Raw genomic sequence first — 27843 nt, 5'->3', positions numbered from 1 at the left:
TTTGTCTTTTTTTTCATTTATTAACAAAAGGTCTTTGATTATCGAATGGTATAAACAAGCCTTTCAAAAATATCTGAACATAGATACTGGTGATAAAATGTTTACATTGACTGCCTCCAAGTAAAGTAGTAAAGATTACATCTTGAATTCATTTACAAAACCTTTATCTTGATGTTTGTAACAGCTCTAACCAAATCTTGTGCAAAGTTTTGTTGAGTAATTTACTGCAGGTTAAAGATCATTCTTACTGATGATTATTTCATTTTAAGTTAATATATCATGCAATATTTATTGAAAGCTGATGGCTATAATCCTCTAAACAGAATAAATACTTCTATGAAGCCTTGCTCTTATTAAAACACGATTTACATTTCAGAATTAAAATACAGAATAGAAAACCCTGTAATTATGCGATAAAATAGGTAAAAGATAAGTGCAAAGTCAGAATCTGACTGCTTGAGGAAAAATCGCTCTAAAATCTCTTCAATACTTCAGAGGTAAAACATGTCGAGGTACGACGGTTCGTAACTGCATTTCTACGGTTTAGACTGAAACACGTAAACATCCAGGAATGAGACAATTTTAGCCATATTCCAGTTCAGTGAGACAAACAGCGCAAAAACTGATCCAAAAATAAGTAAAAATATCTTAAGATAATTGTATATACCCTTAATTTGAGCAGGTTAAGATGATCAGCCAACAGAATGAGAATTTCTGCTCTTAAAGTAGAATAATTACATAATAATATGACATTTTCTCCTAATAATTTTTTTTTTTTAATATTTCTTCAATTGTTTCATTTTGCCTGCTAAAATCAAGGATTCACTTGTATTAAGAGAGAAAAGACTCACTTAGATTTGAATGTGAAATGTTATTGAAACGTAATAACAGTTCAAGAGATAAGACAGCAAAGGCACAGAGGAGAGGCACTCATCTTACGGTTTACTACAGCGAGTATTTGGTGCGACACTGAATCAACACTGCTCCGTTTTTTATGTTGATCTTTATCAAATTTGATGAATAAATTTATCCCATCACCTTTTTGAAATCTCTCTTCTTTAAAAAGTCGTCCAATTGTTGGAAATACACAGATCTGTGCTCAAACAACTTTTCTGTTAAATCCACAGTTTATCTAAGGACTCCTATTTAGATAAGCTTTATTTACAAAACAACAACACTTATTTAAAGCATAAAGGCAAGAACATAAAAAAAAGTTGCCTAATCAACTTAAAAAAACACTTATTACATGCAAGGTGGTATTCCTTCTGTTTTTGTGAAGTCCTCAACAGCCACTTTACAACAATTTATGCTTTATATACAGATAGTTACACATCAATACAGTACAAAGGAGGAATCTCCCATCATAATGAGAAAAAAAAAAAAAATAGCTTCATACGGAAAGTAAAATGTTCTGCTTGTGATTGGCTGTTTGTGTCGTTCATTAGAAAATAGAACATTTTTGAAGCGATTTGTTAATACTTTGCATTAAGGTTGGAGTAGCGGCTGTGTGTGTGAGATTGAACAACAACAAACAAAACATAGCTGGTCATCACCCTGCAAAAATAGGGTTTTTCACAGGGTGAAGGGGTTGCACTGTCAGCTAGAGTCTATGTACTTAATTAATCCGATTGATTGTTTCAGCCCCTCCCAGACCCTAAAAACGATCAGTTATAGAATATCTAAATAAAAAGGCTCTCTCTAGGAAGCCGTTTGTTTGTTAGAACTTTTGTTTTCTTTTTCTTTGATGTTCTGACAGGAAGCTCTGGGCAGATTTGACTATAACTTAAAGAGTTTTTGTAGATAGAAATAGATTGAATAGATCTGTCCCTTTAAGTTTAACTTACATTTAAATACGAGCATTTGTGGGAATATGCTAAAGTGTTTGAAGGCAGAAGCAATAGAACATGAACCAGCAGAACCTGCTGGGCTCCCAAACATTTCACTTTCACATGTTCCCTGGGCAAAATGATGCCTAGACACAGTGTAAAGCTAACAACCCTGACCTGAACACCATCAATCCTCCCCGGTTTGACCAAGATATGGATAAACCCAGTTTAACTCCATTTCCCCTTCATTTTAATATGTTGGTGAATTCCCCAAATGTATGCTTATGAGTGGGCTAAAGGTTGAAAACACATTCAGATGCTTCACCTTTTTGGAAATAACAATTTACCAACCACAGCCAGTCAAGACTTAATTCAAGATGATAGAAGTCCTTTTGATAAAACTTTGAACTTTTGTATGGGCCCTGAATTGTTGCTCAGATTTAGAACAAATACTTTAGTTTGTGGAGAAAAGGTAAGAAGTTATCTTTAGGTTTTTTTCAAAAAAAAAAAAAAACAACCTAAACCTGTTGAGATAAAATCTGTAGGTAAGTCTCACTTCTTGGCCAATGCAGGAACATCCTTCTAACTGTCCTTCATCTTATCTAATAACTGCTTCAATCTCTACGTCAGTTTGTTTTAAATATGATAATATTTTTCATAGTATAGACCTACTTATAAGAATAGTCCTACAGGTGGAACGATTATTTCAGTATTTACACATTTCTCCTGCGTAACACCAACCAAGATGGAGCTAACTCTGCCTCCTAACTCGACACCCAGCTGTGCGTGGTGTTCTTCACCCTCTGGGGAAACCCGTGAGGTCCTGCTGCCGGGTCAAAGTTAAAGTCCAGCCCGCCGCCATCCATCAGGGTGTCGTGGAGCACCGACTCCAGGTCGCATTCCAGCCTCTCGATGGGCATGTTGTCCAAGTCGCTGGGCAGCCGCTCCTGATGATGGACGTGATGGTGACCTGAGCTCAGTTCCCTGTAGCTGCTGCCATAGGCAGCTGAAAAGTCATTGCTGTGAGGCGGACATCCCTGCCGAGGCTGCATACATGTCCTCATGCTGGTCAGGCGCTGAGGGACCCCCGAGAGACTAGTTAGTGGTATCATGTTACAGTTGTTCAAGTCTCTTGCGGGAGCAGCAGCATGGCTATGTACAGGCTGCAAGTTTACATGTAGACCTGTGTGCTTCTGATGGGGGGGGGTTATTTTAACACCAGGATGACCCTCTATGCGGTTGCGGCTACTGTAAGCAGACATGAGACCAGTTGCGCCTCCAGTGTCGGACGCCCTTGTATCACTGGAAGGCACAGTGTCCCTATTGGTCCCTGCATCAGCCGTCAGCATTTCTTTAAGGAGCCCGGCTGGACAGATAAACTGGTTCTCGTAAACGCCGAGCTTGTTCTCTGGAAGTGTCTGCATTGGAACCGGGGAGAGCGAGCTCAGCCTCGACTGGCCGTACATGGACTTACTGTAGTCCTGGCCCAGGCTAGAGGCTCCGTACGAGCCGCTTTGGAGCCTGCTGGCGTTTGAGGGATGTGGAGAGTCTGAGCCTAGCAGGGGGGCTTTGGGAGACAGCAGGTGGAGGTTATCCAGCAAACTCTCCATGACCCGCTCTGAGCCGTGGTGGCCCAAAGATCCGGACACCTCTGACAGGCTGGGAAGGGTGGAGGCCAACTTGGTCGCCGACGCTGCGGGGAACAACATGTGTCCCTCGGGCTCCGCCAGGTCGTCCGTCTCAGACGGGAATGGTGAACGGCGTCCGCTCAGAGTGCTGGCGTTGGAGCCGGTGCGCGTTCTGAAGGAGCTCCAAGCTTCGAAATCCTCGCTGTTGTGGGAGTTTGGGCTTCCCAGCCAGTTAGAATACTGGGGGCCAGGGCTGCTTCCTTCCCCTTCTGCAGCCTCCTGTAAGGTCACCTATGGACAGAAAAACACACGGAAAGCTCCTACAGCTGTCTAAAAGCAACCCATGTTACAGACATGCTCTTCAGAGACGTGTCTACCTTCTTCTTTGTGGCTCTTCCTCTGCTCTTGGCAAACTTATTGTTGTTGTCCATGGAGACGGCTCTCCGTCGAGGTGACTTCCCGTTCTTTCCTCCCTCAGGGTTAAGCATCCACCAGGAGCTTTTCCCCGTCCCCTCGTTCTGTATGCGCACGAAGCGGCTGTGCAGGGACAGGTTGTGTCTGATGGAGTTCTAGTCAGACAAAAAAATCCAACTTAGATAAGAGGTTTTAAGAGAAGCAACATGAGAAAAAAAGCTTTGCAGAGATCAAATGCAGAGATTCAGTGAATTGATTTGCTTACAGAGGGGCATTGGATTACAACTATCGTTAAAACATTCAGGGATACAGGACACCTGTTTATAACATGCTCTTTTAAGCACTGGACTGGTTTAAATCCTATTTGATGTTTATGGGAATTTCTTTTTGTCAGTACACATGAGGTGGCCCCCAAGGGTCCATATTAGGGTCCCTCCGATTCAATATCTACATGTTCCCTCTAACTCAGCTCTAAAAACTATTACAGAAATGACCAACTATGCAGACGACGCCCAGCTATGAGCCGACTCCACCTCTGGGTAAATGTGTAGAAGAAATCAACGCATTCAAACTTTTTCTGCAGATGAATCCAGACAAAACTGAAATAATCATTTTGGAACAAAGGAAGACTGTTTCAGAGTTAGCACCCAGCATCAGTTAATCCAGATAGAAAGCAGCAATCAGGCTCTGAATCTGGGTGTTGTGATGGACTCAGATCTGAACCTGCAGAGGCTCATAAAGACAGCAACAAAATTGTCCTTCAGTCACCTGAAGAACATCTCCAGGATTAAAGGATAAATATCCTAAAGCAGGACCATGATAATTCCTGATTTGACCATCTTTAGTGGAATTCATCCATGCAGTGGTGTCCTCACAGGTCTGCTTAAAAAGTGGATCAGACAGATGATTTAGTCAGTTGAAAATTAACTACAGTATTGTGTAAATATATGTTTCAAAATGTACTTTATTTTGAAAAACCAACACCAGCGCCTGTCTTGCTGTGAAGCTGTTAGTGTACAAAGTGAACTGGTAGCTACAGTGAGCTGCTCTGCTCTCAGTAGTTAAGAAAAACTGGAGATATTCCAGTGTTGACAATGTAGCTACTTTGGGGTCGCTATATTAGGGGACTTTTCAGCAAATCCTTCCTTCAAAAAGCTACTAGAGAAAAATCTAGTGACTTCTGTGTGCATTTAGCGATCTCACGTGAAAGCAGCAATCGTTCTACTGTTACTGTCTCTCTGTGCTGTGAGTTTCTCCATGCTACCCGACCGTGTCATAATAAGCACCGTGTCACAGGCACAGGTAGCTGCCTCATCCTGAAAGCCCCCCATGCAGTCAGAGCAAATAGGGAGGGCAGAGGAGAGACCTCCTGTTTTCCAACATAAGCAAAGCTGCTAATGATTCCACCCTGGATTAAATAGCAGGACATACAGTATATATAATGGAAATATAGTTTTTAATCTAGTCTTTAAACACTTGTGCACTTAAATATGACTTTGGATATCCTTGATTTATTTCATGTAAAAACAACAGATGTCCGTAAAAAGGGGACACTTTGATCAAGAGGTATTGACCTAATTTATATTTACTATAGAAATATAGTATTATATAGTATAGGATTAGGCTCATTTCACCAATACTCAATCTAGAATTTTCTTGGATATTAGAACAATACTGATAATAATATCAATGTCAGATCGATCTAGTCAAGTCCAAATATCTGCTGGTTCCACAAATTATGAAATAAAACAAATTTGTAGATTAGTTCGAGGAACCTGTTACATCTCTAACTCTTGAAATGATCAAATCAGCCATAATTTATCCAATACGAAAAGAAAAAAATCCTGAAAGTGAAGTCAGTTTTCTGTGCTTCTTTGATTAAATTCACATTTTAGTTTTTTGTCTTTGCTTTTTAGGATGTTGAGATCCCCAAGACCCTTTCAATAGGAATCGAAAGTTCTCGACTGGTAGTAAAACTGTCATTTAACTTTTTTTTTTTTATTGATGCTCTTTTATATTGAATAACTATATCCTGAGGGGAACAATGTTGATAAATAGCACCTAGGTGTTTTTGTGAATGAGTCTTTTAAAATGAATCAGATCCAAACTCCTCCCATAAGCCTGTCTGTTATCACTTTAAGCTGTATGCAGCCACTTGTTTTCATTTTTAAATGCTCATCTGTAGAAGTGAAATCTAATTAGCAAAATACACTATATATATATATATATATATATATATATATATATATATATATATATATATATATATATATATATATATATATATATATATATTTATAGACGCTTGGTGTAAATAACCTTATTCCATCAATAAACATGTAATGTGAATCTGCACCTATATAAAAACACAGTGCACTTTTCTGTGTTTTCTTAAGAAAACCCTTTAAATAAAACTATTGTTCTTTTGAAATCCACTTTGAGGTACTTTATAAGCTCTAATCTCAGATCTCATTGTCATTTGCACAGACATATCCCATCGCTCACTTTAATCTGCTGCCTTGAAAGTAAAAAGGAAGTAATTTCAGGGCTGAAATATTCAAAACAATGGCTCGTTTTAATGACCAGATGCTGATGGCATCTCTTATGTGTAATATTTTGCACTAATTCAGACTATTTTGACTCGCATTTTGTTCTTTTTCAAAAACATTCAGAACTAAAGCCCACATGAAATAATTTCCTTTAAAGGTATGATCCCTACTGTAACCCAAACAACCCTCTTCCGCCAAAACTCCATCAGGAAGGAAAACAGCCCCAAGTTGATGGAGTGAGACGTTCTGGGTATTTTTTTGTTTTCTAGATAAAATACACTCACTGGCCACTTTATTAGGTACACATGTCCAACTGCTTGTTAACACTTAATTTCTAAGCAGCCAATCACATGGCGTCAACTCAGTGCATTTAGGCATGTAGACATGGTCAAGACAATCTCCTGCAGTTCAAACCGAGCATCAGTATGGGGAAGAAAGGTGATTTGAGTGACTTTGAACGTGGCATGATTGTTGGTGCCAGAAGGGCTGGTCTGAGTATTTCAGAAACTGCTGATCTACTGGGATTTTCACGCACAACCATCTCTAGGGTTTACAGAGAATGGTCCGAAAAAGAAAAAACATCCAGTGAGCCGCAGTTCTGTGGGCGGAAATGCCTTGTTGATGCCAGAGGTCAGAGGAGAATGGCCAGACTGGTTCGAGCTGATAGAAGGGCAACAGTGACTCAAATAACCACCCGTTACAACCAAGGTGGGCAGAAGAGCATCTCTGAACGCACAGTACGTCGAACTTTGAGGCAGATGGGCTACAGCAGCAGAAGACCACACCGGGTGCCACTCCTTTCAGGTAATAACAGGAAACTAAGGCTACGATTTGCACAAGATCATCGAAATTGGACAATAGATGATTGGAAAAACGTTGCCTGGTCTGATGAGTCTCGATTTCTGCTGCGACATTCGGATGGTAGGGTCAGAATTTGGCGTCTACAACATGAAAGCATGGATCCATCCTGCCTTGTTTCAACGGTTCAGGCTGGTGGTGGTGGTGTCATGGTGTGGGGAATATTTTCTTGGCACTCTTTGGGCCCCTTGGTACCAATTGAGCATCGTTGCAACGCCACAGCCTACCTGAGTGTTGTTGCTGACCATGTCCATCCCTTTATGACCACAATGTACCCAACTTCTGATGGCTACTTTCAGCAGGATAATGCGCCATGTCATAAAGCTGGAATCATCTCAGACTGGTTTCTTGAACATGACAATGAGTTCATTGTACTCAAATGGCCTCCACAGTCACCAGATCTCAATCCAATAGAGCATCTTTGGGATGTGGTGGAACGGGAGATTCGCATCATGGATGTGCAGCCGACAAATCTGCGGCAACTGTGTGATGCCATCATGTCAATATGGACCAAACTCCCTGAGGAATGCTTCCAGCACCTTGTTGAATCTATGCCACGAAGAATTGAGGCAGTTCTGAAGGCAAAAGGGGGTCCAACCCGTTACTAGCATGGGGTACCTAATAAAGTGGCCGGTGAGTGTATAGTCCTAATATGTAACCTGATATGAAGCTGTGGATGGTGGGAGTAATGAAAGACTAACATGCAAAACAACATGCGCTAGCAGGGAATTTCCCCTAAATAACCATGTGAGCCTATAGTAAAGCCAGATGTCCTCAACCACAGAGTTCAACAGGGACGACAACCACTGGAGATAAAGGAACTCATAGTCAAAACCACTGCTGGATTTCTGGGGCCATCTATAGGTTTTAGTAACATAAAAACCCTACATCTGCTGGGTTCCCCTTTGATTTGAAATACATTTAAATATGCTTTTAGAAAATCTCTAAATTTTCTCTAAAAACGGTCAATCCAGCCAAATAGGAAGGTGTTCAACTTTAACCTTACATCCACATGAGGAGGATTAGGCACAATGGGAATTTTTACACAGTGAGGAGAGGTTGCAGAGTTCACAGAGAAGATGGGGAGGGTGAAAAAGTCTGCAGAGCAGTGGGGTCACTGAGTTCGCTGAACATGAGCTCCACGGCCACGACACATGCAAACAGGTTGCATGGAAAGGCGCAGAAAGTAGGAGAGCGGTCCTACGCGGCGCGTTAAGGCTTTGCCCTGCTTTGTGACCGCCCCCGATGACCCCACCCCTTCTCTTCCACTGACTCCTTTCTCTTTTTTTTAAATAAGGCTTCCTGTGTCAGAGGACATCCTGCACACTGAGGCTGAACAAACTAAAGGTGGAGTTATCGCTTTCAGCACGGCTGCAAAATGCAGCGTTCACTCTGACATTTATTCATTCTATCTATGACCTTTTCTCCATTTTTCTCCCTTTTTCAGATGATCTCAACCTGTAACTGAAGACAGGAAATGAGTCATTATTGGAGAACATAGATCTCAGCAGTTTGCAGCGCAGGGCTCAGTCTGTACACCGGCTTTTTCTTTCCATCAGAGCTGAGGTCTGTGGCCACAGCAGATCATCCGCCGCACCTCACAGGGACTTTCTCCTGCTGCCTTTGGAAGATCTTTGAATGATTTTACCTCGACCCAATCAAAACAAAAGACATCCTGACTGCTCCACAGATTCAAGAGCATCACATCAAGAAAGCCTGACACCAGGTTTTCTTCTTTACAATCTTTACCATCCAAAGAGCATTTTTTTTTACTCCAGTCCACCTAAAAAAAAATTTTAAAGCCACAAACATTTCTAGAGTTTTCCAGGCCAAGATATATGATGTATTTCCAAGGATCTGCTGTAACAGCTCCTCAAGTTTGGGGGTCACTGCCCCGAGTGCCCCAATGATCACAGGTACCACTGATGCGGGTACCCGGGTACCAATAGATTTAGTCCGCTGGCATGAACCTGAGTCACTGTGTTTATGTCACACGTGACTCCATTAGCTCCAAAATAGCTATATTATTATACTATTTAAAAGTTATTGAACAATTCTCCACATCAATCACAAAAATAACAGAATCTCAAAATACCATGGTAACGTTAAACTGCACGAATAGATATAAAAGTGTGTTAACATTTTTAGTTAGTGAAGATAAAGTCTCTCATGAGTGTACAAATCCGAAATGCGTTTCTGTGCCATATTTCCTCCTCGTTTCTGTCATTAGCCAATGTACATTTACTAGTCTAGGGATCATGCGCTCTAGATTGCTTGACGTTGCCACGACAACGTAACTTCCATGAACTTGAGTTGATTCGGCCTCGTAATAATTAAATTAAATCCAAATACACCTTATAGTAAAATAAAAATACTCAAAATCATTTCGCAAAATCTTCATAAGAAATGTGGCTAGTGGCTGCTGCAGTACCCCCAGCCCCCCCCACTTCCAGCAGCCATGGGTGAGAGTGCAGAACAACTTAATTAGCAAAAACAAAAATGGAAAACCAGACACTGTGGGACAGCTGGAAGATGAAAGAGATACTTGTGAGCATGGATAAGGATTTTTGTGTGAAACAAGAGTGTGGAAAAAGCGTGACCCACGTCAGCTTCTTGTCTCTTGAGCATGCCTTGGTGTTAGGGCTAGGCCTGGGCAGTTAATGCATTTACAACATAATCAGAATTTAATAAAGCACAATTTTCAAATCATACAAGCACTCAGTTTAGGTCAAATTACAATTAAATAGAGTAAGAACCTGAATTTCTCACCCCAGCCTTTCAGGAGGCGATATATGCTTAAAGTGAGTTTAGTTGCCACTCAGAGGGGAAAAGAGACTTGAAGCTAGCATGCAAATCCAGCCATGCAAATAGAAGTTTTTCACACCAAGGTTACATTAACCCTTTATAGGGCAAGTTACACTTTTTGATCACTAGCACAACGCTTACATACCCCCTCTGTCCCCAGTGATGGGACTAACGGCGTTGAAACTAACGGCGTTACTAACGCCGTTACCTTGTTTTAGTAACGAGTAATCTAACTAATTACTTTGACTGTAACTATAACGCAGTTACCATTGCAGACACCCCGTTACTGCGCGTTACTCAGGTCGCACAATGAACCTTTTTTCATGATAGGACTCGTGCGTAGATGCGTGAAGCGGACACCCCACCCACGTCAAAAAACTCTGCAAATAGACTGAATGGTTAGTGCAACGTTAATGCAGATTTGTGCAGAAAAAAATATGGTTTGTACTACTTTTGTTTAAGAGATATTAAAGATTATTTTTTAGGTCATCCAGAGGTGCGCGCCTTGTCATGAGAGAGGGGAGGATGAGATTCCGTCTGTCAGTTGAATAGGTGGGTGTTTCTGCTGGTGGGTGTTGACGTACAGCACACAGAGAGATGGAGAGTGAGGATGACTCCAGCAGCAAAACAGCGTTTTCCACATGGAAATACCGGTGTTACGTAGAGCTGCGTTTCCCCATCACATAACGGTTTCCTCTGCATCTCCACACAGCGCAGGCGGCAAGAGTCACCGCGCAAGCGACAGGAAACGCGCATGCTCGCTAAAGGCGCGCAACAGTCGCTCTGTGCTCGCGCCACAGGAGAACTATGGAGAGCGTGAACGATCAAATGAACCTGACAACAGCCAGAAATGATAGCCTGTATGGAGAAAGGGAGAAATCTGGATGGATGGATGGATGGATACTCTGCCTTCTCAACCTACTGTATTTTTAATTTTAAACATTATTTGATGGCCTTTGTGGCAGGGATGGAGATCCATATTTTATGTCACAGACAGATATACAGATAGATAGATGGATAGATGGATGTTGCAGTATCTATAACAACCCAAACACACAGGATTTCAGAATTATACATCCCCAGTTATTAATTTCATATACTCACCGGATCTGAATGTCCTGTTATAAAACTTCACATTGCGTTCCCCCCTGATGTCATTTACGTTGAGTTGCAATAAATGCTAAACTGTCTGCAGGTTCTTGTCTTTGTCGTCCGCTCTATTCAGCTGGCTTTGGAAACACACGGCGAGAAGGTGGGGGCTGAGTGGTGAGGTTTACGGGGGCGAGAAACGCAAAAGTAACGCAATAGTTACTTTTACTAGTAACTAGTTACTTTTATTGTGGAGTAACTCAGTTAGTAACTCAGTTACCTTTTGGGAGAAGTAACTAGTAACTATAACTAATTACTTTTTCAAAGTAACGTGCCCAACACTGTCTGTCCCTCAGTGAGGTCTAGAAGCACAAGATCTATATCCAGCGATTTAGCAAAGCTACTGCTACATGGCTGTACATCCTAATTTGAGATTTGACCAATTAGATGAGCCCTTGAATGATATATTACCTACTGTAAATTAAATTGAAAAAAAAAGTTAAAAAACTTATTGAAAAGTTAAAAAGTTAAGTTAAAAAGTTAATAAGCCTACTTAACAATTATATTTAGGTTTATAAACTAAAAACTGTAATGAAACTGTAATGAGGCATTAATGCCTCTCAGGTTATGTTGAACCAGAAAAAATGTGTTTCTTTCACTCAGAGTGTTTTACCTGAATTTCTAATAGAATCAATTTAGTTATTTTTCTGAATATATTCGGGCAAGTTTCTTGTTATTACACTAACATTCATTTTTGCCATCAAGAATGTTACAAAGGTAATAAGGTCTTGTTCTGGATTCCAATAACACTATTGGCTTGAAATGTACATTTTTTCACAGTGTGCCCTATAAAGGGTTAAAGCCCTGAAACAATGGAATCTGGGCAAGCAACCTTTCGAGGTCATGAAAACACAGAAACCCTGAAATGAAACATCTGCATGCTTATGGTTAGTACAAAGGTAAATCACAATAAAAACGCAATATTGGTGAAAAATAATCATCATTTTAGAGTTTGGCCAAATCGTTCAGCCCTGTTAAAGGCAATCCTGGGCAAACACTTAAAAGCGTTGAGGGATTTTAGACTGGAACAAAACATCTTATCAAAGTCCAATCCATTCTACTTAAAAACTGGCGAAAAAATTATCTTTTAGTTCTGCGCATTTGTTAAGACGTTCATTAAAAGCATGAAGTTCATTAAAGCATGTATGATTATCCTTACTTTGGTTTGCTCCGCCATGTCAATCTTCAAAAACCACATTTTGGATTCAGTGGCTGTTATTTGAAATAAGCTGATGAAAACTTTTACTTTGAAGGTTTGAACTAATCTGGAGCAAAGATCTAAGTGCAGTTTCATGTTTTCACTCTGGCTGGAGAACTAAAAATCTGGAAGCTCCGCATCTGATGCACGACTCAACAGGAACCAAAACTATGTAGCTACTAGTGGCTAAGCAGCGCTGCTAAATGGGGTGACCTCCGCGCCTTCTCTCTGCAGACGCTATGTGGAGGAGCCGCTGCATGAAAGGAGTCCTCGCCATGGACTTCAAAACAATCGAAGTGACACAGCTGCTGTTTCTTGTGTAGCGAAGCATGAGGCCTGCAGTAACGGTCGCAGGATGGGTACACAAACAAGGCCCAGTTGCAGCAACAGGTGCAACCACAGTGAAAGTGGCCTCACTTGCAATTAATTCAAACATGCTGAACGGAGCAGCAGAGCCAAACCACAGACAGGACAGAGGAGCTCCCAGGGGAGCTTCCTTGCAGCCTCACCAGCAAGGAAGCAGTAAGATAGAGATAGAGAGATATTTCTTGCAGCTGATTGATATTTTCTTTGAATACTTCATTGTTTTATATCAAAGATGCATTCATCGTGCCTGCATTGTTTAAACGGTTTTTCATTCAAAAGTTGTGGAAAAAATGAGGAAATGTTGAACAATTGTTCATGTTTCAAACACACATTAACAGAGGATTAATGAAGTAGGAAGCCTGCTTCCTGATTGGTGTATTTACCATCCGTGCAGCAACCAGGACCTCAGCTGGGAAGTAAACACCAACTACGACTATAACTATTTGTACCTGTTCTATAAAGAAGCTGACATGATGTTTAGCATCACTGTGTTGTTGATTTTTGGTGCAAATGATGCTGAATCAGAACCATCCTGTAACCTGTACCTCCCACTGCAGCGCTGTCAGAAGTCTAATGTAAATAAGGGAATAGGAAAGCAGAAAACATGAGCTGAGATTACAGTGAAAGGACAAGCCACTTCCTGACACTGTGTTCCTGTGCACCCCTCCCCTCTGACCCAGGATGCGTAAGCGTGAGACCTGAGTTGTCTGTCTGCAGGGCGGTAAAAAAAAAGAAAAGAAAAAAAATGCCTGATGAAGCGAGAGAGAGCAGTGCAGCACGCGGGGCAGAGAGCCCGACGCCTTCTGACAAAGAAAGGCTGCTTCATTAACGCCGAACATGTAAAGAAGTGACCTACTTCCAAAGGCGAACAGTTTAAAGGAACCGAGAGCTTTGTGTTATGGGTTGAACAAAGAAGATGGCCAACAAAGTAGACAAAGTAAGATATAAAGGAGAGCTTAGCAACGACTGGGGGAAAAAAAACAAACAGCTTTTTGGTTATATTTTTCTTTCCTGATTTCTGTGTCTTTCGCTGACGCCTCCGTTTTTTTCCTCCAGTGTATTTAAGATCAAGTTTGCTTTGCTGAAAAAACAGAAACATACAGTAGGGGATTATTATCCCAGGCAGGCTGGAGGACAATGCAGAGATCCACATACCACAGATTCCTCTGACTTGCATGTGTAGACAGGCTGCTGCCCCCTAACCAGCCAGTCAGCTGACTGTTCCATGCTTCATCTTTGCTTAACTCACTCACTCTCTGCCCCAAAACTCTGATTCTGCCTCCTGTTTAATTAACTTGCACCTCTTTGGCTACATTCACACTGGAGGCCTTAATGCTCAATTCCAATTTCTTTGTGAAATCAATTTTTTTCGTTGCCGTTCACATTTCCAAATACATGTGATCTGTATGCGATCTCCTATGTAAACTGCATTGATACAATGCAAGTGTCCCGCATGCACAGTAGAGGAATTAATGATGTCACAGGCCAGCATGCTCTGTGTTTACGGAAGTAAACATGGATGTTAGTGCTGGAGCACATCTAGCGATCTTTCCCAACCTTAAAAACACAATCTTTGTATTTAAACTTAAAACTACTCTCCGCATTATCGTCCGCTATGGTTTTTTGTTTTTCTTGCTGCTTCTAAGTAGAAAGAGGCAGAAAAGTGAGCTTTGTCGGGTAATAGTGTCATTCCGATCAGATGAATGCGACCTGGTCGTTCAGACGCAGGTCGCATTTGAAAAGATCAGATTCGTATCGGATTCAGGACCAAATATCCAAGCGGCCTGGGTTGCAATGGAAAAAAACAGATCCAGGTCACATATGGGCAAAAAAATGGATTTGGGTCACTTCAGGCTGCTGTGTGAACACAGCCTTTGCCTCTTTAATCGTAATTAATTTACCTAAACAGAGTAAAAAAAAAAAAAAGAAAGAAAAACATATTTTTCCTTTTTTAATATGAACAATGATGAAAAAGCTGATATTTTTGGGTTAGGTTTTATGTGATAGAACAACACAAGGCAGTCCACACAGTCAGTTATGTATAATAATGAAGTGGAGGCAAAATTATATACCATTATAAGAATCTGAAAACTGTGGTTAGCATTTGTGGCTTTGGTGTGAGTCGCTACGTGTCTGAAAGGTGAATCTACGCCCCAAACTTGAATTGTCTTTTAGGTTTGTCCTTCTGTCTCTTTCCATGAACTCTGATCAGCTTCCCCACAGCATGATGCTGCCACTACCATCATCCTGGTGGAACATGGGAAACTGGAACTAAGACGTCAATGGTCTTCCTTCAGTAATGCTTGAATTTTCCTGCCACTGGATGACAAAACGTTTTTCTGTCAACACAGGGAGGTCAGAAGCATTTGAAATGAGCCTGGGGAGGAGAGCCTAAGGTGCAATTTTCCAACCGCACTCGACTTTTCTCTCCTATGCAGCTCAATGTGGCTGCACTGGGAAATCAAAATAATATTTAATTGCAATTAAACTGGCTGAAAATAATTGTAATCCTTCGACCCTAGTAGGAATTATCGATTCCACGTAGGAAAACTACTTAAAGTTAGGCTACTTATTCTGACTGTATTTGTTACACTTGAAATACAATTAGTAATTAAAAAGAAATATAAGAGATTTTTCCGCTTTATTTCATTAAAAGATATCTTAAAAACCGTCTTTTTGAAAGCCACAAATTACAACTTTGAGTTTGTGCAAAGATGGGTTGATTTATAGGCGGCTTGACGTATTTTAGATGTATATTTTTAAGGCTGGGACTTTAACCTGTTAGTTTTAATTTATTAATTAATTAATTATAGACTTTTTAACAAGTAATAAGAATATTTGCATTTTCTTATATACAGATTTAAGTCCAGAGCAGGAACCTTTGTACTTTTTGTTTCTTTTACACCCATAAATCTGATGCACAAGCGGCATCACAGGAGTTGGTCCAATGCAGATATTCAAGCTTAATAACCACTATGGCATGACCAGAATAACTGAAATCGTAAAGGAAATAGACATTAATATGCTGCCGGCAGCGAGGACGACATGCATTTGGGGCGGCCATCTTGGGTCAGACCATAGTCCAGACCTCTGCCGTCAGAATGAATAGGAGGCGCCTTAGATCGAATTTTAATCACATGAATGACGAGTCAAAGGTAATATCACAAAAATCTCTTACTGGTCACAACCCCTTAAAAAAACAAAACTAACTTGATGAAATATATACATGCAGTTATATATTTTTCAATTAATATGATATGATAAACACAAAGTTTTATTTATTACTTTTAAAACTTTTAAGTTTTATACCAACATATTGATATGCTATTAAATAAATGATCTATATTTCTACAGTTTTTTATAAAGTGGGAGTGGTGGCCTAGTGGTTAGGGCATACAGCTTGTAATCCTAAGGTTGTGAGTTCAACACACACTCCCAAAGACAGCAACAATATTTCTTAAGATTGTACTGTGAAAATAAGTATTATGAAATATAGTGGAAACTTTGTTTTAATTTGATTTACAAAAAAAAGTAAAGTTATTATTTAGGGTTTTCATTCATTTTAATGTTAATTTTAATTTTATTTTTGTTATTGTCAAGAATTCTTGTCAAATCCTAATGAATGGTAAATCTGTGACCATGTATCACAAGTTTCACCACGTTGTGTTGGTCACACATGAAATCCTAAGAAAGCAACCTGAAACTTGTGGTTATATGAATGTTATTGTTGTTGAATTTAATATATTAATAGACTATATTTGGGGTTGAAGGTACATTTAAATGTCTGTCCTTAGATTTTTTTTTTTGTTTTGCTAACTTTGGAAAGCGAGAACTGGCTGCTTTCATCAGGAGCTGCTTGTTGATCTGAGGGGTGTTTCCACTGGGCAGCTCACCTCCTGAAAAAATACGTTCAGGCTTATCTATCATCAGTTTCCACAGAGAGCAAACGTAAATATTTGGAAGAAGATGGTGCAGTCCTCCTGATGATGAACCATTTCAGCTAGTACTGAGAGCCGCCATAAAAATCCATGAAGGGGTATTAATTCTCTTTAAAGTGCTGCTGAGTCAAAGTGGAGTAAATAGTTTTTGGAAACTGCAGAAAAAGATGCTTAGAATGAAAATAAAAAAACTAATTGTGCCTGTTGCGCTTGAGAGTGCCACTTCCTTTTCAGTGTCACAGTTCGTTGAGAAAAACAGCACCAGTAAATGGCTTAACGTCTGCTGCACGCTGAGCTCGGGCATTTTACAAAGCCACCGACATCCCAGGGGAAGCGACCCCCCGCCCCCAGCTCCCTGGGGCCGCTGCTTGTGGCTGAAGTATCAGCATCTCTGAGCTGCAGTGACAATTTTTAGAAGGAAAACAAAGAATTCTCCATGACGGGGGGGGAGGGTTTCAGGAAGCTGTAAAGGCACCAGCATCGCCCTTGCCCTGAGCTCCACCCATCACTGAGTTAATAACAGAGGCTTGAACTGGATGCCCTCCATCCACCCTTTCTCCATCCAGCTCTGCAGGGCTTCAGGACGAGGCTGCATGTTATCTATGTACAGTGATCCTAAACAGAAAGCCCGCCCCCACCTTCAGGTTCAACTTACGGAATAGGAATTATTTTGTTAAAAAACATTTCTAAAGATGGAAGGTACAATTGCATTTCACACCATATTTATTTATTTTTTGCACTGGAGGGGTGGCCTGCTTTTAAAGTTTGCACTTTTACAATGATATCCCAAAGAAAGAGTAACTAACATGTTTCAAAAATAATCAAAATATGAAATAGAGTACTGTTGTGTGATACAATCTGCAGTTAAAAACCAAATGGAGACACAGACAGATCAGGGATCATTCACTGCATGAAAAGTGGGATTTTCGTCAATATACGGCACTGTAGATTGTCGTGGAACTTCAGGTTAGCGGCAGTTTACGGCAATTTGCAGGCTTCGTCGAAAACTCCCGTAAATTGTCAGAAATTGACGTGGAATTTCTTAGGCAGTGTTCCCCCCATGCCTCCCCCCCATGGAATTCTAGGGGAGGCTTTAACATGTAAATGAACATGCTGTGAGCTATACAAATGCAAACCAGGGTTGCAGGGGGGGTTTTACCCCAAGTGACATCTTTCTGAGGAAGAAAATCTCTGATACAAAGAGATCAGGCTTAGTATAGCCTCTCACATTTTAGCTTGAATTGATTTATTTAATTAAAGTATAGAGACCAAAACAGATCTTTAGCTGACAGAGCAATACATTTAGAGCAGTAATTATTTTAAAAAAAATTTGCATTTAAGATAAAAAATAAAATATTGTCTGTCAATATGCTCAATTCACAATTACTTAAGTGGAAAAGTTTCAAGAAATGAGTCTGAGATGATTCACTTTATAACATGGCACATTATCCTGTTGGAAGTAGCCATCAGAAGATTGGTACACTGTGGTCATACGGTCTGGCCAGGTCAAGATCCGTAATTGCAATTGCACCAAACAGGAAAAAGAACATCGACAAATTCCGGTTCGTCAAATTAAAATATAGCAGCAACAGATCGGTGACTAGAAATTATAGCACAATTCTTATATATATATAAAAAAAAAAAAAACTAACACCGTTTATTTAAATGATTGGATCCAAACTATTGGTTATTCACCAACGAGGAAGCAGATTTCTCATCTCCATCAAAATATTTATTTTATACCGAGGGACTTAAACTTTAATCAAATCAATTCAAAAGAAACTTCTTATTACAGGAATGAAAAGAGATGCTGAGTTTGGAAGTAGTGAACAAGTTCATAAAAAAAAAAGCAGTTTTGAATTATCCTTATCCCCGTTACAAAAATCTACAAAAATATAAATATATATTTGGGCAGAAACTGAACATGTGCTGGATGATGGTGGGATTTTTTTAATATGTCATATTAAATTAAGCGCTCACAGGGTTCATACAGGAATGAGTGACTCTAATTTAATGCTATTTTAATGCTATTTTTTAATTATTTTTATTGATCCGCGGACACCCTGGTTCATCTCGCGCATGCTCTGTACGATCTCCAAGAAACCCAGAGCGGCGCGGTGTGCAGCCCACGTGGAGGATGTATGCTTTGCTTTGTGCAGGCGGTCAGGAGCGGAGAATGGGGGATTTCGGGGTAGGGTGGCCATTTCTATAGCACCAAAAAGGAGGACATTGTGCGACATATCAATAAATTACTAAAAGAGGATGCTTGTGTAGCTGAATAGAACAAAATATTAAAGAAATGTAAAAAAGAATTGGTTCCCAGCATTTGTATTTATTTAATACATTGTGGTGTTTAAAAAGTGACCATTTTTTAACACGATTAATTTGCGCAGAACTCCTGCAATTGATCATAAAGCAGTTGTTTGGAAAAGAAGCTCGAGAAAGAGCTAGAGAATAGGACGATGCAAACTGCAAAAAGTGGCTGGAAAAGAGGAATTCATGGCCGCAGCCTGTCGAGAGTAAAGATGATTTCACCATGTTCTCTATCTATCCATATCTATATATATATATATATATATATATATATATATATATATATATATATATATATATATATATATATATATATATATATATTATATATATAAACTTGAGTCATGGAACTGTGCTTACAGCTCCTTATTTCATGTAAACTAATAACTTGTGTACATGATACTTGTTGATGGCATTAAAATTATTTCTAATAGCATTAAAAGAGCATTAAATTAGAGTTCCTCATTCCTGTATAAAACCTGTGAACGCTTAATTTAATCTGACATATTAAAAAAATCCCCATCATCATCCAGCAGATGTTCAGTTTCTGCCCAAATATTTTCTTTCTGTTGTGGATTTTTGTAACAGGGATAACTAGGATCATACATAGTTTGTATGAACTCTGTTTATTCTCTGCTTCCAAACTCATCATCTCTTCATCCATTCCTGCAATAAGAATTTTCTTTTAAAGTTGTGAGATTCACTCTAGAATCTCACAACTTCTTCCTGGTCTGTTGAAGCACCAATAGTCTGCATCCGATTATTTAATTAATTGCTCTTAGTTTTTGGGAATATATACAAACTATGCTCTAATTTCTAGATACCGATCTGTTTTTACTATAATTTAATTTGACAAACCGGGTCTTCTCTACATTCTTTTTTCTGTTTGGTGCGATTGCAATAGCGGGTCTTGATCTGGACGGACCGGAGGGGAGCAAAAAATCGTCTTCTCCGTCCGTCACCGACAAATTACGGAGCCGAGCTATTTTTTGCTCCGCTCCGGTCCGGCCAAGTCAAGATCCGCAATTGCAATCGCACCAAACAGGAAAAAGAACCTCGACAAATTCCGGTTCGTCAAATTAAAATATAGCAGCAACAGATTGGTGACTAGAAATTATAGCACAATTCTTATAAATATCTAAAAAAAAAAAAAAAAAAAACTAACACCGTTTATTTAAATGATTGGATCCAAACTATTGGTTATTCACCAACCAGGAAGCAGATTTCTCATCTCCATTAAAATATTTATTTTATACCGAGGGACTTAAAGTTTAATCAAATCCAGTTAAAAGAAACTTCTTATTACAGGAATGAAAAGAGATGCTAAGTTGTAGAGAACAAGTTCATAAAAAAAAAAAAAAGCAGTTTTGAATTATCCTTATCTCTGTTACAAAAATCTACAAAAATATATATATATATATTTGGGCAGAAACTGAACATATGCTGGATGATGGTGGGATTTTTTTAATATGTCATATTAAATTAAGCGCTCACAGGGTTCATACAGGAATGAGTGACTCTAATTTAATGCTATTTTAATGCTATTAGAAATGATTTTAATGCCATCAACAAGAACCATGTACACAAGTTATTAGTGTACATGAAATATGAAGGATCTGTAAGCAGAGTTCCTTGACTCCTGTATGTATGTAAACACACACACACACACACACATATATACGTATATATATTCTCTAGCTTTTTCTCCGCCTCGAGCTTCGTTTCCGAACATACGGCTTTATAAACAGTTCCACGCAAATTAATAGCGATATAATATCTGACGAAATTGTTTTCAGAAGCATTTTTATTAAAGAATCATAAATGCAACGATAAACATATTTAATTAATTTTAGTGCCAATTAAGGCCTTGATTAAAAAAAGAATTATGAATTGTAATTATTTTTAATGATCCGCGGAAACCCTGGTTCATCTGGCGCATGCCCTCTACGATCTCCAAGGAACTCAGAGAGGAGGGGAGGGGACCACAGCGGCGGCTGTAGGCTTTGCTTTGTGCAGGCGGTCTGGAGCGCAGCGGGGCGGAGCGGAGCGGAGCGCAGACGGAGTATGTGGGATTTCGGGGTAAAACTCCTCTTGGACGCGATGGCGACTCTGCATCGAACAAGACGAACTCAAAGAAGAGATGCTAGCGGTAAATATATGTTCGATTACTGCCTGCTAAGCTAAAAGCGGCCTAGCCTGAGCTATGGCTAATAGCAGCCTAGCTATTAGCCTATCTAGCCTAGCCTTGCAAGAACAAGCTTTATTAAAGTGCATTTTTTGTGATTTACAGGAAGCAGTACGCCGTCTTAACAACTCGGAGACTAATTGCAGGCGCTATGAACCGGAGCAAGGGTAAGATTTAAAGAATATGCTTTCATTCTGCGGTAAAAGGTAATGGATACCGATCATAGTTTTACATTTTGTTTTCACAGACCTCCTTTTTGCTCGGAGCCATAATCAGCAAGTCCAGATTTGCACGATGATGATAAAGACGACATTGTGTGTAAGTGACTTGTTTTAATGTTTTCTCCTTCCTTGTTACTGTGACTTGCGTTTGATTTTTTATTTATACCGCTCTCATTTAATTGTTTTCCAGCTGCCTGTAAGACGTATTTTCAGACGGTACGCAGGAGCTTCAGATATACGCTGCCAGCCAACACGCTGCGTGTGGAGGCTATCTGCTCTGAGTCGGGCCAGAAGAAAGAGGGTAAGACTTTATTTGGTGACTATTTTTCAGGTGCATTGATAGATGTGTTGTGTCCATACGCAGTGCGCTGATTCATTGTTTTTTTTTTTCAGCTGCTGAAAGCGAGGCAGAGTGTGCTGGCAGATGAGGAAGTGGAACTCTGGAAGTCCGCCGTCGTCAGCGGTGTCTCTGGATGGATTGTACGGTCGCCGCCATTTCGTAGGCCGGATCTCACTGAACTCTGTGTTAAGCTGCAGTCCCGGTTAGAAGCGATGCCGAAGTACAGAGCCACGCACACTAGGCGTCTGCACATCGGACCTGCCTCGGAGGGAATGCTGCCAGTTACCTCCAACCCCGAGGAAGCAAACGGACCGTTCACGGACTTTTAATTTTTAGAAACGCATGTGTTTGGATGCGCGTTGTATATAGTTGTGTGTGTTTTAATAAAGCTCTTTCTTTGCATAAACAGCTTCCTGGCAAATGTTCATTTCCTGTATAAATTCATTCATGTCCTTGATGGTAGCATAATAATTGTGTAGTAGTGTAGGATAACATAAATACACACCATATGAATGAATAAATATATGAATGAATAAATATATGAATGAATAAATAAATATATATATATATATATGAATAAATATATATATGTAAATATATATATATGCTAACCAATCACGAGCGACTTTACTTGTTTAAAAAGAAGTGGTTCCGTCCAATACTCAGTAAGAAAATTAAAGCCTGGCGTGGCCACGTGTGGTTTTGCTGCCAATCACGAGCGATTTCACTTGTTTGAGAATAGTGGTTTCAGCCAATACTGAGAAGGTTATTCAAGCCAGACCTGGCCAGCCGCACGGGTTTGCTGCATTCATATGCTAATTAGGGCCATTAGTACAGCAGATCGCTCTCCACATACGTCACGGTACGTTTCCGACAATTTGTGGCACGACAAACGCGGACAAGCACGGGTTGCAAATTTTCGGAAACTGACGAAAATCAGGCAGATCTGCGGGAGTTTACGGGGGTTTACGGGGACGAAAATCTCACTTTTCATGCAGTGATTTGGTTTAATTCTATAGCGCCAATGTGTCATCAATTCTATCAAATCATCTAGTCAGATTGATTGCGTTTTTCTCTGATTAAACACAGATTTCCTCCTCCTGGATGTGTATATATACGGCCAGATGACATCCCCTTGCATTGTGTGATTTTGGCCCGCTTGAGGGTCATGGATGCTAAGATGGATCAAGCATAAATCCGCCTTTATTAATGAGCCACTGCGTCCATACTGATCAAAGTTGGCACAGGGGCCTCTCACCCAGACAGCCCTTACTGAAGTAATGGACCACTTATTTGGTTATCGAATCGTCATCTAGTATATTGATTCGCCCTCTGCTGAAGAAATAGTGTACCTGTAGCAGTAATTAAATAAAAGCTGCAAAATGAATAAAAATGTTAAATTTCTTTATATATATATATATATATATATATATATATATATATATATATATATATATATATATATATATATATATATATATATATATATATATATATATATATATATATATATTATAATTACATGTATATGTATGTACTATGGATTTAAAAAAAATAATCGACTTAAGAATAGTAATTTTTAATTTTTGTTAGATTAAAATTTGTTCCATCCAATTAGCTAACATCCGCTTAAAAGAAATGTTATTCTGTGTTGTAATCTTACTGCCTTCCTCTAGAGGGCACTGTTATTCATTCTTATGTGGAGCCTTACTGGTATTTGCAAGAGAACTAAAACCACAGCAGAGGCTTGCTAAAACAGAAACATGAATCGATCAGAGTCCGGTCAGAGATTATTTACACTTATTTACTACAAAACTCAGTTTTTTAGGAAAATTTGTCCACTTTAGACACACTACGGAGAAAACTCATTTCCACCGCTTGTATCTGGGATCTCGTTCTTTTGGTCATGACCATAGATGAGGGTAGGAACGTAGGTCGACCGGTAAATCGAGAGCTTTGCTTTTTGGCTCAGCTCTCTCTTCACCAACACAGACCGGTACAGCGCCTGCTTCACAGCAGACGCCGCACCAATCCGCCTGTCGATCTCCCGCTCCATCTTCCCCTCATTCGTGAACAAGAGCCCAAGATACTTAAACTCCTCCACTAGGGGCAGTACAGGAGAAGGCAATCTACCCCTTTCCGGCTCAACACCATGGTCTCGGATTTGGAGGCACTGATCCTCATCTGCTTCACACTCGGCTGCAAACCGCTCCAGTGAGAGCTGTAGATCACGCCCTGATGAAGCCAATAGAACCACATCATCTGCGAATAACAGAGACGCAATCCTAAGGCCCCCAAAACAGATCTGCTCCTAAAAATACTGCTCATAAAAGTTATGAACAGAATCTGTGACTAAGGGCAACCTTGGCAGAGTCCAACCCTATCAGGAGATGTCTCCCTTAGAGATAGGGTGAGGAGCTCAGTCATTAAGGGAAGGACTCAGAGTAGAGCCGCTGCTCCCCCACATCGAGAGGAGCCAGTGGAGGTGGCTTGGGCATCTGATTAGGATGCCTCCTGGACATCTCCCTGGTGAGGTGTTCCAGGCACATCCTACTGGGAGGAGGCCCTGGGGGAGACCCAGGACACGCTGGAGGGACTATGTTTCTCTGCTGGCCTGGGAGCGCCTTGGGATTCCCCCAGAGGAGCTGGCCCAGAAGGCTGAGGAGAGGGACGTCTGGGCCTCCCTACTGAAGCTGCTACCTCCATGACCCGACCCCGGATAAGCGGAAGAATATGGAAGGATGGATGGATGGATGGATGGATGGATGGATGGATGGATGGATGGATGGATGGATGGATGGATGGAAGGAATCCACTTTAGATTAATTTTTTAATACATCCCTAATTAGCACCTTTTTTACATGCTTCTGTCGTTTACAGTTCATATGAAATATGCAATAAAGGTTGGATTTTTTTCTAAAATTTAAATATTTGTTATTTAGAAGGCTTAATTAACTTAAAATATATCATTGTAGACTAATAAAAAAAAATAATTTAATACTAAACTTCTAAAAGAATTGACAGTTGCAGCGCTGGCACAGAGTAACAAAAATGGAGGGTGCCCAACCATGCGCTCGGGTTTGAATGTCGTGATCGCATTACTAAAGGAAGACATTTAAAGGGGATGCAGTAAAACATGGAGGAAAAAACTTCTGGCCAATGTGCTAAAAATTATTTTGCAGCCATAAACGTCCATGAAAGTTTGTGGTTGGTACAAAGTGTAAAAAACATCAAAGCACCAAACATCGCTCCTGTTTTTTCCACCACTGACCTCTCATGTTTTGCCGGCTTGGAGATGTTAACACATGGCCCTGTTTTTCATCCACTAACCAGGAAATGCATCATACAGTAGTTCATTGTGACGGGGGGACTTCAGTGTTTTTTCTTTTAACAAGGAAGTGCAAAAATAACTATCAGCCTGTGGTTCCTAAGCCTGGCATTGGTGCCAAGATTCAGGAATGTAGAGACTGAAGGAAAGATGTGTTGATTTTATATAAAACAGACAGGCTGGAGCTTTTGCTATGGATATGAAAAATCTTTTCCAGAGTTTGATTTTAATTGGTTCTTTATGGAGAGTGGATTCCAAGTTAAGAGAAAATATTCTTGTGCTGATATGGAACTGAGGAAGTTGATTTCTTGGTAGATAAGAGGGAGGAAAAATGAAGAAATCACATGTTGGGTGCGAATACTTATTAAAAAGGTATAACTCTGTAGTTAAAACAAAGAGTGGCCAACACCTTTAGCAAAAGGACAGAGAGGAAACCAAAGGAAGCCATTAGATTAAGAGGGGGAACCCTTTTTTCCAAGCTTTAGCATCCGCTGAGGAAACTCTAGAAGACACGGACACAGAGATATGAACACACAACTCAGGAATGGAGGATGTTTGACGTCGATCCCCCCTCCTTCCCTTCCCTTCCGACACACTCCACAACTCTGATTGAGATGTTTGCGTCGTCTCCTGTTATTGCCCAGGGAGCTCCTAACAGAAGGAAACTAAATCCCCATCAACCAGCGCACCCTTACATGTACAAAGGTGTAGATTGAGAAAAAGGGGAGGAAAGGAGAGTGAGAGCATGAGACGCCATTCATGATGGGGTGTTAAACAATGGGAACTATATTTGCTTGAGGTTTCCCAAAGGCATTTCCTGACAGCTTTGAAATTACATCTCCCGAGATTGCATGAAGGTTGTGGTCAGAGCCGTGAGGCCCGAAAAGTCAATTTGACTCATGCTTTCTCTGCAGGCTTGGACTTGCCTCGTCTTTTTTGCTTTTATCTGTCGGTTAATTTCTAACTATCATTGCTGAGTAATTTCCTCCCCAGGTGGGACAGTATAACAAAAAATAAATTATGCTTTTGCAGACATGACGACATGTCTGCTTTCTAGGTTTTGTAAAAGAGGAAAATAATTAAAATAATTATTTTATCCTGCAGGATTGTTTAGCAGCGATGGTTTTAAAACTATTAAATATTTCACCTGGATTTGATTTGTTAGAAGTCAAGCATAATCAGACTGGACGGGGAGCATCTGCAGGGGGGGGAAAAGCATCTATGTCTGGACTTTGACTAGGCCACACGAGTTTGCTTAGATCCAAGCCTTTCCCCTGCCTCTTTAGGGCCAATGTCAATTGTGAAATTCTTCTCAGCCTTAAATCTTTAATCTGGTTTCCCGTCAGGACTGCCCTGCATTCAGCTTAACTTTCAGTCTTTCTACAACATGATGCTGCCAACACCGTGTTTCATCTTTGTATGTTCATACTGATCTCTAGTAGACCTAAAGGTAACCATTCTCCCATTAAATGCCACATATATAAATGAATACCCACGAGTTAGGGGTAATGCTGTGTGAAAGCATAAACACTTGAAAGGTGTTGAAGGTTTTCCTCATACTGTCTCCTGCTTTAGAGATTATCTGACCTCCCTGCTAGAACTGCTGTGGTTTGTTTCAGGATTACTAAAACTTGTAGTTGGGATTAAAATAATCTCAGTTCTCCCATGGTCTCAGGGATTATCTCACCTTCCAGCCCGCAGAGCTGTTGCTGTCTCCCTTATCATTGAAGTAGGGCACACTCTTGACCATCCAGTCGTAGATCTGGGACAGGGTCAGCCTCTTCTCAGGTGAGCTGTCGATGGCTTTGGTGATGAGGTCAGCGTAGGACATGTTACCCCAGGCGTTACGACGGGAGGAGCTGATTTTCCTCTGGCCGGAGGCCCCTAATGGAGGGACCGAAGGGGGAGACACCTGTTGCTGCGGCAGCAGCTGCGGACCTGGCAGCTGCTGCTGCTGCAGGTGATGATGATGATGGTGGTGGGGTTGATGGAAGGCGCTGCGATGAGGTTTCTCCTCCGTGTATTCTTCATAGTTCTCCTCCAACAAGCCCAGGTTGCAGATGAAATCCGTGTTTCCTCCCGAGTCCTGCTGCACCGACGGCGCTGGGGAGGATGTGTTGGACCCGGCGGGGTCCACCAGCTCCGGCCGGGGCAGCGGCCAGGTGCAGGACCGCGGCCGGGACAGCGGCTCAAAGTCCGGGTCGATGTCGACAGGCTGTACCTGCGGTGGGGGAGCCTCAGCCATGTCTGGGTCACACCGGGTCTGCCCTTCACATCAACACTCGCATCCAATTAAGATACAAACAGGAAACTAAAACACTTGTTTTTAAAGGACACCGTAGAAGAAGAAGAAAATAACAGCCAAACCGTTAAGTTTTCTCCTCAGAGTTTTAAGTGAAGGACAAACACACACCTTCCTGCATCGGTAACTCTGAACTCTGCCGCTCTGTGACGATTAACAAGTAGCCTGAGAGGAGTTTGGTGCTGCATTCAAGGTCCTCTCACAGGCTCGGACTTTAGAGCTCTGTGACTTCAGGATGCGTTCAAACGCTTACTGATTAAACGTATAGTCACCAGTCGAACAATTAGTTATAATCAGAGGTGGACAGCATGGGCGGTTCAAGACAGGGGCCAACGGGGGCCAGTGCCGCTATAGATGATATCATTGCCCCTGTACAGAAGACATAATACTCAAAGAAATTCTAATGACGATAGAACAGACGTG

At 40.7% G+C, this 27843-nt stretch overlaps 1 protein-coding gene across 1 annotated transcript; it reads right to left on the bottom strand.

Annotated features, from left to right (window-relative positions):
* Positions 1 to 27563, bottom strand: LOC119797908 (forkhead box protein O1-A-like). Its single transcript, XM_038307166.1, has 3 exons — positions 26806 to 27563; positions 3832 to 4023; positions 1 to 3745 (listed from the first exon to the last, which is right to left on the bottom strand). The coding sequence occupies exons 1-3, from the start codon at positions 27361 to 27363 to the stop codon at positions 2591 to 2593; spliced, it is 1905 nt and encodes a 634-aa protein (XP_038163094.1). The 5' UTR covers positions 27364 to 27563; the 3' UTR covers positions 1 to 2590.
* Between the last annotated feature and the right edge of the window lie 280 nt (positions 27564 to 27843).

The sequence above is a fragment of the Cyprinodon tularosa genome, unplaced genomic scaffold (assembly GCF_016077235.1).
Source record: "Cyprinodon tularosa strain WSP-4 unplaced genomic scaffold, ASM1607723v1 ctg600, whole genome shotgun sequence".
In the NCBI taxonomy this organism is placed as follows: Eukaryota; Metazoa; Chordata; class Actinopteri; order Cyprinodontiformes; family Cyprinodontidae; genus Cyprinodon; species Cyprinodon tularosa.
Note: the sequence above shows the minus strand (reverse complement) of the source record. Positions and strands in the feature narration are given on the sequence as shown.

What these genes read in the sequence shown, in the direction of transcription:
- LOC119797908 (XM_038307166.1), bottom strand. Translation starts at nt 27,363, where the DNA reads ATGGCTGAGGCTCCCCCACCGCAGGTACAGCCTGTCGACATCGACCCG. An exon ending in ACAGCTCTGCGGGCTGGAAG is followed by an intron (nt 4,024 to 26,805) that starts GTGAGATAATCC and finishes TTGTCTGACTAG; the next exon opens with AACTCCATCAGACACAACCT. An exon ending in GAAGAGCCACAAAGAAGAAG is followed by an intron (nt 3,746 to 3,831) that starts GTAGACACGTCT and finishes TTCTGTCCATAG; the next exon opens with GTGACCTTACAGGAGGCTGC.